The sequence below is a fragment of the Eulemur rufifrons genome, chromosome 4 (genome assembly GCF_041146395.1).
Source record: "Eulemur rufifrons isolate Redbay chromosome 4, OSU_ERuf_1, whole genome shotgun sequence".
NCBI lineage: Eukaryota > Metazoa > Chordata > Mammalia > Primates > Lemuridae > Eulemur > Eulemur rufifrons.
Window position 1 is genome coordinate 59,877,852 of NC_090986.1, and position 13,390 is coordinate 59,891,241.

The following is a 13,390-nucleotide window of genomic DNA, read 5'->3' on the forward strand; positions in this document are numbered from 1 at the left end:
TCCAGAATTCTTACAGTCTCAGGATACAAAATCAATACACACAAATCAGAGTCATTCATATACGCCAATAACAGTCAACCTAAGAACCAAATCAAAGACTCAATATCCTTCACAATAGCAACAAAGAAAATAAAGTACCTAGGAATATATTTAACTAAGGAGGTAAAAGACCTCTACACGGAGAACTATGAAACACTGAGGAAGGAAACAGCAGAAGACATAAACAGGTGGAAAACCATACCATGCTCATGGGTCGGCAGAATCAACATTGTTAAAATGTCTATACTACCCAAAGTGATCTACAGATTCAATGCAATCCCTATTAAAATACCAACATCATTTTTCACAGATACAGAAAAAATAATTTTATACTTTGTATGGAACCAGAGAAGACCCCATATAGCAAAAGCAATCCTAGACAAAAAGAATAAAATGGGAGGCATCAATTTACCAGACTTCAAACTATACTACAAGTCTATAGTAATTAAAATAGTATGATACTGGCACAAGAATAGAGACATAGATCTATGGAACAGAACTGAGAAGCCAGATATAAAACCAGCCTCATATAGCCATCTAATCTTTGACAAAGCAGACAAAAACATACACTGGGGAAAAGAATCTGTATTCAATAAATGGTCTTGGGAAAACTGGATAGCCACATGTAGAAGACTGAAATAGGATCCACACCTTTCACCTCTCACAAAAACCAACTCACGGTAGATAACAGACTTAAACCTAAGGCATGAAACTATAAGAATTCTATATTTTTTACACCTTTTTCTAGGTTCTTGAGCACTGAAAATAAAATTCTCCATACTATCCATGTTATGTGACAAAAATGTTGCTCTTCTGGGCTCTTTTCACAAAGCCCCTCAATAACTAATACAAACCATTACTACTCTCTTCAGGAGTCAATCTGAGCCCATCTAGCCCTCTCTCTGCAGGCAATCTAGCTGCCTCCTCCACTCAGAAGGGAGCCTTCAGACACACACTCCTCTACTCCTTACAAGAATGTAAGCCCCATTAGGGCAATATCAAATGTATCGACTTCATTCACTCCAAATCTCCCAAACCTAGAATCACACATAGGACATAGTCAATGGTCAGTAAAGGTTTGTTCAATAAACAAAGAAATGAAATTCTTTTTTCTTCAACCTCAAAATCATTGACATTTTCATCAATCCTTCTTTTCCCACTGTCTCAGTAGAAAGGACCTCTGCTTTAAGTAGGAGTAGATGGAAAGTCACCAGAAGTCTTTCTTCATCTCAGATTATGGTAGCTCCACCATTCCAGTTCCTGGGTGGAAAGTATGTTCTTCCATCATTTCAAACCAAGGCACAATAGTGCCCTGGAAATGTCCTTTTCCACCTCAGCCATACCATATTTTTTGTGCCTTCTAGCTATAAAAATGTTTGTCTCCCCCATTCCAAGAAACAAACAGTCATTTCTTGATTCTACATCATCCTTGAGTGACCCATCATTTTTTGGCTTCTGTTCACCACCAAACCTATTTTACAAGTAGTATATTAATATAATCACTGTTTCAGCTTCTTCATCTCCAATTTACTGTTCAGCCCATTGATTTTTTTGGCTAACATTCCCACCACTCTACTGATGCTAATCTTAGTAAGTTCACCAATAATATCCTATTTGCCAAATTAAATAAACTAGTTTTCTTCCTATTTCATTGTTTCATCCTCAGTCTTTTTTGCAAGTTCTTCATCTTCCTGACCAGTACACATTAAGGTAGTTCAAGAGTGAACCTTTTGTATTTTCTATCCGCATTCACTCTTTAAATAATTTCATCCAGTTTCATAACTTTACAAAGCATGTATATGTTCATGACTCCCGATTTTCTCTTTCCAGTCCAGAGCTCATTCCTGAACTTCTGACTTGTATGTACAACTGTTCTCTTGAAATTTCCACCTGGACAGCTAATAGGCATCTCAAATTAAATATGTCCAATACTCAGGTCTGATCTTTCTCCCATATTCTCTATCTCCAACATCATCATTATAGTTGCTTAGCTCAGAAAGCTTGAAATCATCTCAAGCTTTGCCTCAACCCTGCATCCAATCCTTCAGCAGATCATATTGATTCTACCTTCAAAATATAACCCAAATCCAACTACTTCTTACCAACCTCACAGCTGGTCAAAGACATCATAATCGCTCAACTGGATTACTGCAACAATCTACCAGTTGGTTTTACCCTGCTTTCCCCTTTACCCTTTATAGTCTATTCACTACTCAGCAGCCAGAACGAGCCTGTTAAAATGATCCCTCAAATGAGACATTCCTCAAAACCTTCTATTAACACTTCATCTCACTCAGACTGAAAGCAGAAGTCCTTTCTATGGCCTACAGAGCACTATGTGATCTGACCTCTCTCACTTTCGGACTTCATCTCTTACACCTCTTCTTCACTCACTCTGCCCCCTCACCCTGTCCTTTGCAGTTCCTAAAATACTCCAGGTGTGCTCCTGCTTCAGGGCTTTTACACTGGTCATTCCCTCTGTCTCAAACGCTTTCTACCCACAGGACTTCTCTCCTTCAGATCTTTATTCAAATGTCATTTTCTCAGTAAGGGCATCCATTCCTCAACTGACACACTATATGCTTATTTACTTACCTGATTGATTGGTGATTACCCTTCACTAAAAAATAAACTCCATGAAGGTAGGAACTCTTGTCTGTTTTGCTTACTGCTACATCTCCAGCATAACATCGCCTGGCTAATTCAGTGGATGGAAGGATAGATGGAATGAATAATCTATTTCGAGTGAATAATCTAAGTCTTCATGCAACCAGACTTCTCTGCAGCATTTGAAGCTGTTGCTATTGCTTTCCTCTCCCCACCTGCCACCATAGTTTGCAGCTTTATTGCAACTTTCTTTCAAAATACATTTTATATCATCTGTGACTCAAGAAATCCCTATCTTCCTATCAGGCTACAGAAACAAGAAATAGGAAAGTGATTAGACTTTTAAGTATTGGGGAGTTTATAGCCCCAGATACTCAATACACAGCCCACCATGCTCAAGTTTGTTTTAATAAAACCAGTCCAAAGGCTCACATTTTTATCGTAGCTAGTTTTTCAGTTCCAGGACCAGGTAAAGACAGTGCAGCCCCATGATCTATAAAATTGAGGGGTGACGGTTCAGGGTTAGGACCTTTTTTTGGTGACATTGAGTTAATTGAGCTGGCCTACAAGACGAAATCTATGCGGGGACGACTTGGAAGTGCCGGCCACCTTGATGGCCTCGAAGGCCTCCGCCCTGCGCACCGCGTGGTACTCCTGCTCGGCCATCAGGTAGGCGGCACGCTCAGCCAGTAGTGGTTCTCTACCTCGATCTCCAGGCACTGGATCATGCTCTGCTTCGCTTACAATGTTATGGCCCGAGGCCACTGGTGCTTCCCAACCCACTGCCTGTCAGGAATGTGGCTGCGGTAGAGGGCAGTCAGGAACGTGTTGCCAGCGTGTTCCACAGGAGTCTGAATCCTGGAGGCTGTGGGCTGGTGGTGCTGTATCTGGAGCTCATCCACCTTGCGGGCCTCCTGGCGACTTCTGCTTTACCCTTGAAACAGTTGTTCCCAATGCGCCATTAGAATACTCTCTGCTATTCTACTTCTATCTCTCTAACTGCTCTTCTTCTGCCTAATTTGAAGGTCTTTCTCACTATCCAATCCTTAAATGTTCAGTCTTCAGCCAGTTTTTCTTCAAATTAAACTTGCTCCCATTAGGTTCTTTCATCCATCCCCATGAATTCAACTAATACCTGTATATTAATGACTCCCCAAGTAATTATCTTTAATATCAAAATACCTCTAGAACCAGATCTATGTATTCAAGTCTGATAGACAAAATTAGAAACCTCAAATTCAAAAGGATCCCACTGTATGGAATTATTTAGCCCCTACCCCAAATCTGTTCCTTCTCTCCACTTTCTCATGCTAGTTAACAGAATCTCTATTTACTCACTTGCCCAAGCTAGGATTCATGGAAATTCTTGATTTCTCACTTTTTCTCATAGCCTCTCAACTCACCTTATATTTCATCAGCTAGTAACATCTGTCATCCCACCTCTGAAACATTTCTCATATCCACTTAATTCCTATTTCACTGACCTACTCCAGGTTGCTATTGCTTTGACCATAGCAATTCACCATTATGCTAGACTGCTATAAAATCATTATATTAAAATGGTTATTTATTAGAACATCTGATGCTCCTCAGACATTGACTGTAGGTTCCTCTAAAGTAGAGATCAGACTGTATCCATTTTGTATCCCTACATTTCTGCATGCATGTCATCACTTGCCAAATAATGAATGCTCAGTGTTTGTTAAACTGAATGAAAACACTAAATGCAAGATGCTTTCAGCTTTCTTAGCAAAAACTCTGGCTCAGATTATATTATCAATGGATAAGTGGCTGCATATCCTTTCTAAACCATCAACAGAACTTACTAATTTAACAGGCCCAAGAGCCAAGGCATGCTACTAGAAGCCTGGATGTACTTGTTACTAAACTGTGACAAAGCATACCATTCTCAAAGCACAGGAGATTTAGAATGAGAATATTTTATTTAAGACATCCTTAACTAAAAGCTAGAAGTGATTTTATGATTACAGAAACATGTTTTTAGAGAATGAGCATCACATGATGAGTACCATCTGGGGAACGAAAGTCATTCCAGCCATTTTTATAGCTTGTTCAGAAAAAAGGTGTTCTGAATTTTAGCTGACAGCATTTTCTGTGAGTAATAATTTTTCCTTAAAAAGACAGTCTAATCAAGTGATTACATTACAAGTCAAATAGATATCTAATTCAAATACAACTATTCACTAATTTCTATGACAATCTAGGAGAGAAAATAATTATCATTTATCAAAGTTCCTGTATACACATATGTAACCTTCTTAATTTGCTATTATAATAGATATTTCTATGCCTTAAACATTTTTTCCAAATTCAACAATATTTCCTTAATTTTCACCTCTCTTGTTCAAAATTATTTGAGGATATATGATATTTTGTTCATCTGTAAACATCAGCTTAAGATAATGCTTTGAGGAAAACGTAGAAACTTAGAATAACAAACAGGCCACAAAGACTGCCCCAGAATAAATCACAAAGAATTGTACCAATGAGTAGACTGTTCCACTCTTAAGGAAAGATATTTAAGATTCTGATAGGCTTGTATATATCAGTGTGTAATGATTTCACAAAAAGAAAGTTTTTCATTAGGTTCAGACAAATAAACCTAAGCCCTCCCACTTCACTATCTACTGAGTTAGAACTGTTCTAATGAGCTCTTTATATAATCAAGAAGTTAGACACACTCTTTCTCATCTCAGTAATACCAATTGCTTTTACCTTTTTTAAAAGCTCTACAATCAAATTTCAAATAATTTCTGTTGATAATATGAACCCTTAATGATTTTTTTATGCTCTCCTTAATTATGAAGGTCAAAATAAAGGCCAAGAAAATTAAGCAACACTAGCTACTTTGTTCAAAAAATACAACTCTTTAAAGGTATTCTATAAGTTTATACAATTTGTATGATTAGTTTTGAAACTGAAAACCAGAAACATATCAAAGTTTCTTTGTAAAGACCTTTGCTCATAACTGATTTATCTAGACACTGAATATTTTCTCTCAGTTGTGTCACCAAAAAAATCCCACATGCTTTACATTGTTTCCTTTTATCAGTTTTTTCCTCCCTGAGTATGTGCCCTTGTTCCCAAGGTACTGCGCATTGTGCTGAGGGGCACTGAAGAAGCTCATCTGGAATCACAGCCTTTGATCTTAAATACTAAGTGCTCTGCTTTAACAACCAATGCAAATATAGCCCAGATGTTGATTAAATCAAAGATAACTTCCAGTTCTAAGAAGATGGTAGCTTCCTAATTCCTTGACACTATGAATTAATTTCCCCATTTCAAAATAGTTCTTAATATCTTCCCTGTTCCTCCTCCTCTTCTTCCTTCCTTTCCTGCTACTCTTCCTCCTCCTTCTCTTCCTTCCTTTCCTGCTACTGTTCCTCCTCCTCCTCCTCTTCCTTACCTCTCTCCCTCTCCCCCTACCCACACACAGAGAAGACCTCCTCTTTCATCAGTGGCTGCTATTTCCTGCTTCTATTCTCTGCTGTCTCTTCTACATGGTCATTATTGACCATTATTTTCCCCTTGTTTCTTTACATTTTTCTTTTAGATTCTGTCCCTAACTACACTTCTCATCATGTCTCAGAAACAAATTTTTACTACTTTTTTATTATTATTATTCACATTGCCAGTCAATGAAAATATTGTTTCTTTGGGCTCTTTGGCTAAATGATCTAGAAATAATCAGACTGAAATAATTAGAATGTAATGTTCTACTCTTTTGAGTTCTTCTCATTATTAATCGATTCACAGAGAGTATTTCTGTACTCCCAAAGACTCTATAGATTTGAGCATAAGGGAGAAACAAGTATCATCCCATATGCTTAAGCTGTCAAATCCTGGCCTCCAGAAAATGAAGGTCCTTTAAACAAAGCGCAACAGTTTAGTGTTCTCATTCTACCTACTTCTTAGAAATCTGTACCTTGAACCAAACTGTAAAAGAAAAACAAAAACTGTCTCTTTCATAAAAAGGAACTAATTTGGGTGAGCCAATAAATCTCTACCAAGGGTGAATACTTTTAAATACATAGTTTTAAAACACCACATAGTATGATTGGCCTTTTAGAAAACACAATGTTAACTATACAATGAGTAAATTATGCTGCATGTATTTTAAAAGAAAATCATGGCCATGTATTATAAGGCACTTATGACAAAAAAGTGAGAACTTCATTGGTTTAAATGATAGCTCTTGTAGCAATTTCCATAGTTTTATAAAGCATACTTGCTTTTCAAGTCAATAATTTAAGTTATAGACAGATAAATTTTAACTTAATATTACATTGCATATTTGCTTTTAAAATTTTTATTTTTAAATGAGCTACATTGGATATTTACTTATTAAAATTTTTGATTTTGAAATAATTTCAAATTTATAGGAAAGTTACAGGACATATTTGTACAAAGAACTTCTATTTTGCTTTCATCTAGATGTCACAATAGTTAACATTTTAGCATATTTTTTCCCTCCCTCCTATTCCCCGTCCACCCACAAACACATTTTATCATTGATCTTTTTCTGACCACTTTAAGCAGGCTGCAGATACGATGCCCCTCCAACCCTAAACATTCCGGTTCATATTTCCTGAAAACAAGAACTCTAGCCAATGTCATCACCATATAAGCCTCCAAATCAGGAAATCAATTTAATACAACACTACTTTCCAATCTTACAGACTAATTCAAGTTTTACCAACTATGCCAACAATGTCATTTGTTCCCATCTGGTCCAGGATCCAATGCAAGAACATATGATGCATTTAGCTATCATATTTCTTCCGTCTCCTTCAACTTGGAACATTTCTTCAGATTTTCCTCACTTGTCATTGACTGAATGATTTTAAAGAATATAAGCCTATTATTCTGTAGGATGGCCCTCAACCTAGGTCTATACAATATTTCCTCGCAGCCAAACTCATGGCATAAATTCTCAGCACAAATTCCCCAGATATAATACTCTTCTCAGCAAAAGACTCGGACGCATACAATGCTGATTTGTCCCACCTCATCAAGTTGGTATTTATTGTAAAAATACCACAAAATATGTGGTCAACTGAATATTTGGAGGGGAGATAATCATAGATTATGCTAATATCCTGTTCCTCGTGGAAGCTCTATCTGCCAGCTTTAACATTCTTTGATGACACCTGACTAAATCAACCACCACTGATAGTTACCAAATGATGACCTACTTATATAATTCTACTTATAGAATTCCTTCTACATTTATTAGCAAGCATTTCACACTAAGGAAGAGATTTTTCATTCTCCTCCATGTTTTTATTCATTTATATCAGTATGGACTTATAGATTCCTAGTTTATGCAATGGGTTATAATCAATTACAATAATTATTTATTTTTATGTTCAAGTTGTCCCAGGTTTCAGCCATCAAGTTGGCTCCTCTATCATTTTGATATGATAACATCATTTGTTAAGCATTTTCTTTTTTTCTGGCACAATAAGATGGTTCAGGCTCATCTTCTGTGTTCCCTGGCCTGATCCTTGAGTCAGCCTTACTTCCAAGGAGTCCTGATTCCTTTTAGGAGAGCAATGTATTTACAAATCAAAGTCCAGGCACTTGGTCTGATCATTGCTATTGGGGCATCATAGTTTTTAGGCTTTCTCAGGGGACACCTAGAAAATATGTATGTGTATACATATATACTATCTATATCTACTACTATATCTGCCTGTTCATATATATTGAAAAAGAAAACATGATTCATAATGACATCACCAATTCCAATCCAACACCAAGGGTTCTTCCTTGCCTCCCCTGTTTCCATGTTTATAAATTTATAAATCCCTTCTCCAACAGTGAGAAACATGGCTCTTATTATCCTCAACAACTTCTTTGTTCTTTGTAAACAATCTCCCCACCACACCAGCCTCTCAATGCTTACTGCCTTCCCATCAGTGCTTTCTCGTTACTGGCATGCCAATCCCTCCACTCCTGGAAAAGAAGGGAAGGAAGGGAAAGGGGAAAGCAAATGGGAAAAGGAAAGAAAAGGAAGCAGATACTTAATTTTTTTTTTTTTTTTTTTTGAGACAGAGTCTCTCTCTGTTGCCCAGGCTAGAGTGAGTGTCATGGCATCAGCCTAGCTCACAGCAACCTCAAACTCCTGAGCTCTAGGGATCCTCCTGTCTCAGCCTCCCGAGTAGCTGGGACTACAAGCATGCATCACCATGCCCGGCTAATTTTTTCTATATATATTTTTAGCTGTCCATATAATTTCTTTCTATTTTTAGTAGAGATGGGATCTCGCTCTTGCTCAGGCTGGTCTCGAACTCCTGAGCTCAAACGATCCTCCCACCTCGGCCTCCCAGACCGCTAGGATTATAGGCATGAGCCACCGCGCCCGGCCTGGATACTTACTTTTAAAACACCTTCCACAGCCATCTTCCCTTCATGCCCTAGTAAAATAGTGTATGGATAAAGCCACTGGATTGCACGCTTGATTGACATCATAGGAAAGGAATCCTATTTAGGAGCAAACATATATAGGAATGAGCAACATATAAAATAACCACAGAAAATTTATCTGAAATGTACATATGGCATTGAAATTGCCTTATAAAAATAGCCAATAGGTTTCTGGTATGTTCTAGAAGTCTACAAAAGCAACTGTTCATTATTTCCTCTTCTCTTCCTGTCCCATATCCCTTTCCTAGGTAAGCTTACCCACTCCCATCTTGCATCTGTCATCTGTGTTGATGGCTCCCATGCTTCTGTATCTAGTCCTGACCTCTTTCTTAAGCTGTAGACCTGAACTCTCAATTGTCTATTACACATGATTATATGAATATCCCATAGACTCCCACTTGAAACTGAACACATTTCCCTTCCCTATTCATTCCAAAGTACTTCATCCTTCTTTGTTCCTAATTAGAGTTTATCTCATCCACAGTCACCTCACTAAATTTAGAAAGTGTTTGTTATCCTCAAATCCTTCCCTGAAATCAAATTGCACTCTCAGTTCTGTTCACCCCACTTTAAAGTTTATTGACAGAAACAATTAAGGAAATTTCAGTATGAACTATTAGATGCTATTATAGAATTACTATTAATATGGTACAGAGTATGATAACAGTGTTCTTGTTTTACAGAAGAATGTCCTAATTCTTTGAAGTTGCATACTGAAGTATTTAAGAGTAATGACTGCAATTTACTTTTAAATGGTTCAGGTAAAAAAGAAAAGAAAAGGAGAGAGTGCAAGCAAGCAAATGTGGCGATATATTAACAATGGCTGATCCTAGGTGAAGGGATTATGGGTGTTTGTTTTACTATTTTTGAACTTTTTTAGATTTGAGAATTTTCAGAATAAAAAGTTCTAAGCAAAAACAATAAAAAGTACAAGATTTGATAAACAGGAGAAGAAATACCATCCTGGATGTATAGAACAATGTAAACAATACCTAACTCCCTGACTCACAGGAAACATAAATAAATGAATGAACAAACACACACAAGTAAGTATTTGAAAATAAACGTCTCTTGCCTAAGACAATGTCTCTACTACCTTGGATGGTGCCCTCTGCAGCAGGGTCTCATTGAGTCTTACAACAGCTTATTTGTTCCCTATGCATCCAGGTTCTCTCCAGCCCTCCTCACTGTCAACAAGGGTGTCGTCCTCAAACATAAATCTGATTACTTCATACCCCACCTACTTCATAATGTCTGATTAGCCACTTCTCCCACATCATAAAATCCAGGCATCTTCACTCACCATGAAAAACATTTCACAACAGGGTTCTAACCTCTCCCTCCACCACACACACTTGTTCTAGGGATAAAACATACTCCCATTCTCCAAACATACCAGGCTCTTTCGCGATTGAACACCTTTGTCCATGCTTTGCCCTCTGCCTGGAAGGCCTTTCAATCACTCCAGACACAACTGCCATGCCCACTGTGAAACTGTAGTGGACAATGTCTCTATCCTACCAAATTCTCTCAGATCTGTTTACATTCTTTCTGTGTGCCTCTCAGCTTCCCCTTCCCAACAGCCAGGTGCTGCAGGACTTTTTAAAAATAGTGCCCTTGGGCTCTAGGAGCCAGCTTTGCTTACATGCTGGGAGAGCCACTAGTGCCTGGGAATTTGTGTCTGAAGATGACCATAACCCAGTGACAGACAGGTGCTAGAGCATGAAAGTCCCAGCTCCCCCGCCTCAGGCTGGGACAGCTCTGAGGCCTAACTCATCCTGCAGCACACCTCTTACTTGATTAGGCTGAAGTCTTCCTTCCCTCTGTGGAACTTTTACTGAGATTGCATGTCTACCTCCTACTCCAAAGCTATAAGGTTCTTTAGGGGCTTAGGACATGTCCTTGGTCTCTGTTTACTGCAATGTACCACAAATTAATCTCAGGCCTTGCAATATTTATATAGCAATGTGACAAGGCAAACTGAAGTGCTTAATACCCAATAAATAACTTTCAAATTTCCTTTTGCTACATTTGGGTATATCAGTTATTAATTTATTTTATACGTACCAGGATTTGAACTGCATCCGGTAAACTATCTAAAGGAAAATCTGGAAGTCCAAGAGTAGATGATTCTTGGGAACAGAGAGTTGTGGCAAAGGACAAGAGTTGAGAAACTCTAGGGGGAGAAAAATGATATTAAATTTTATTTTAATAGTTTTTAAAAAACAAAATGGGTAAGTCTGTTAAATGTAAAATAGCTGGGCCAGTTTAATTAATCTAAAAAGATGATCTGTTCTCTTCTCAAAGAACAATGGCTCCATATCATAATACTGCATTTAAAAGTTAGATGCTGACTAGATACATGGATATATTTCCTATATCCATCACAATATGTGAGGTTTTTCACAACCTCGCCCAAATCTGCCCTGCCAGCCTCAACTCCAGCCTTTCTCAATCCCAAACTTAAACTCTAGCCACCAGGAGCTTTTTATAGCCCTAAGAACAAGGCATAAACTCTCACATCCCATGTTTTAAAAACAAATCTCTTAGAATTCTTTGATCCGTTCTCTATCTGGCAAAAGCCTACCCATTCTTTAGGACCCATTGCAAACACCAATGCCTTTGTGAAACCCTTACAAAGTCTCAACCACCAATAGCCCCAATATTTTAAAATTATGGCATTTATTATACTATGTTAAACTAAGCTATTCAGAAATCTTTCAACTCTACTAGATGATGAGTTTTTTTGCCGTCAAAGATGATAGCTTATTAATTTTATCACCAGCACTTAACTAAATCTCCTAACACTGAAAAATTCTTCAAAGAATAGTTATTGAACGAATGAATCAATCAATGAACTGGCAAAATAAATTCAATGTTAAATGTCCAGAAATTTATAAAAATATACTTACCTCTCAGCAGAAACATTAGCTCCAACTGAATATAATAGTTTAAGTTGGTCCTGAAATAACATAGAAACACATCAAATCAATTAATAAGAATTGTAATTGATTAAATGTAAATGTTTTCTAGACACAATCTAACCTTTGAAATTAAGCAGACATTAAGTAATTAATAGCAAAAAGTCATTTCTTGATCATTTCATTCTCTAAAAGAAAAGTTGGCCTTTAAAAAAAATCCTTCAGACAAATCATGGCACAATAATTTTTCTCCTAGTTTCCAGAGATTTTCTTTACCCTCTATTTTTTTTTTTCTTTCCATTAGCTTCTGAGGAAGACATCTAAAAATATAGTAACATTTTTATGGAATTGAATTTCTTGTTATAAATAGAAAAACTACTTAAAAAAATTGATTATCCTTGGTCATACTTACCTTGAAGGGTAGATAATAAATATCTCTGGCTTGAAATCGAGAACGGAGAGGGGGGTCTAATGGATTCCCAGAATACCTCGGCACTGGCAATCCCAAGGCGATCACTCGGAAATCTTCACTGACTCGGACAATCTTCCAAGCATCCAACTCTGTTTTGGTATAATCCTATAAAAGTTAGAGACCCCCCCCCCAAAAAAATGGCATAAATGATACAGATTACAACTGAAAGAGCTGCCAGGCCAAGGAAATTAGGCTCTGACTGTTGAGATAACTATCTGAGAACATTCTCAAAACCAAACTGTCAAGGAGGAGAGCAAAGGAAATCAGGATCAGGATGTCGGGATAGGCTCAGAACATGAAGAATGGTGTTTGAAAAGAAAAGCAGCTAACTCCCTAAGGAACAAAGGAGACCTGGGTCAGATCTCCAAGTGTTAGTCATTAACACAGAGGAATATAGAGTCAGAAAAGTAAGGAAAATATACAACTAGAGTATCTCCACTACCTTGGATGGTGCCCTCTGCAGCAGGATTTTTTACCACTAGGGGCTGTAAAAAGAAAAGGTGGTCCTAGAGGGGCAGATCACCAGCAGAGTGGATTGCCCATGGACCTTCAATAGGTAATTATGTTTGTGGGTATATTTCTAGCAAGGCACATTATTAACTATTTAATAACTAACACATTATGAAAACTTACTACATGACAAGAACATTCCATGGATTTTTCTCATTTAACTTTCACCAGAATCCAAATAGACACCTAATCTCCTTTTAATATGAATGAACAAACTTAAGTTCAAAGGACTCATAATTTGCCCATGATCCTGCAACCAGTATATGGTGGAGCCGAGAGAACGGCAGCAGTATAGGTTTTGGAGTCAGAAATCCTGGCTCAGTTGCTTGAGGCACACTCTAAATGACCAAAGGCATGTCATTATACCTTTGGAGCCTCAAGCCTTCTCATC

General features: G+C 37.6%; 1 protein-coding gene across 1 annotated transcript in view; it reads right to left on the minus strand.

Moving 5' to 3' along the window:
• The window catches only part of VWA8 (von Willebrand factor A domain containing 8), a 316,757-nt gene that overhangs the window by 252,987 nt on the left and 50,380 nt on the right, over positions 1–13,390 (minus strand). Inside the window, exons 6-9 of the mRNA XM_069467672.1 lie at positions 12,430–12,594; positions 12,009–12,058; positions 11,164–11,272; positions 9,049–9,153 (exon numbers count right to left, since the gene is read on the minus strand). Coding sequence (XP_069323773.1) covers positions 9,049–9,153; positions 11,164–11,272; positions 12,009–12,058; positions 12,430–12,594 — 429 coding nt within the window. The remainder of the gene's footprint in view (positions 1–9,048; positions 9,154–11,163; positions 11,273–12,008; positions 12,059–12,429; positions 12,595–13,390) is intronic.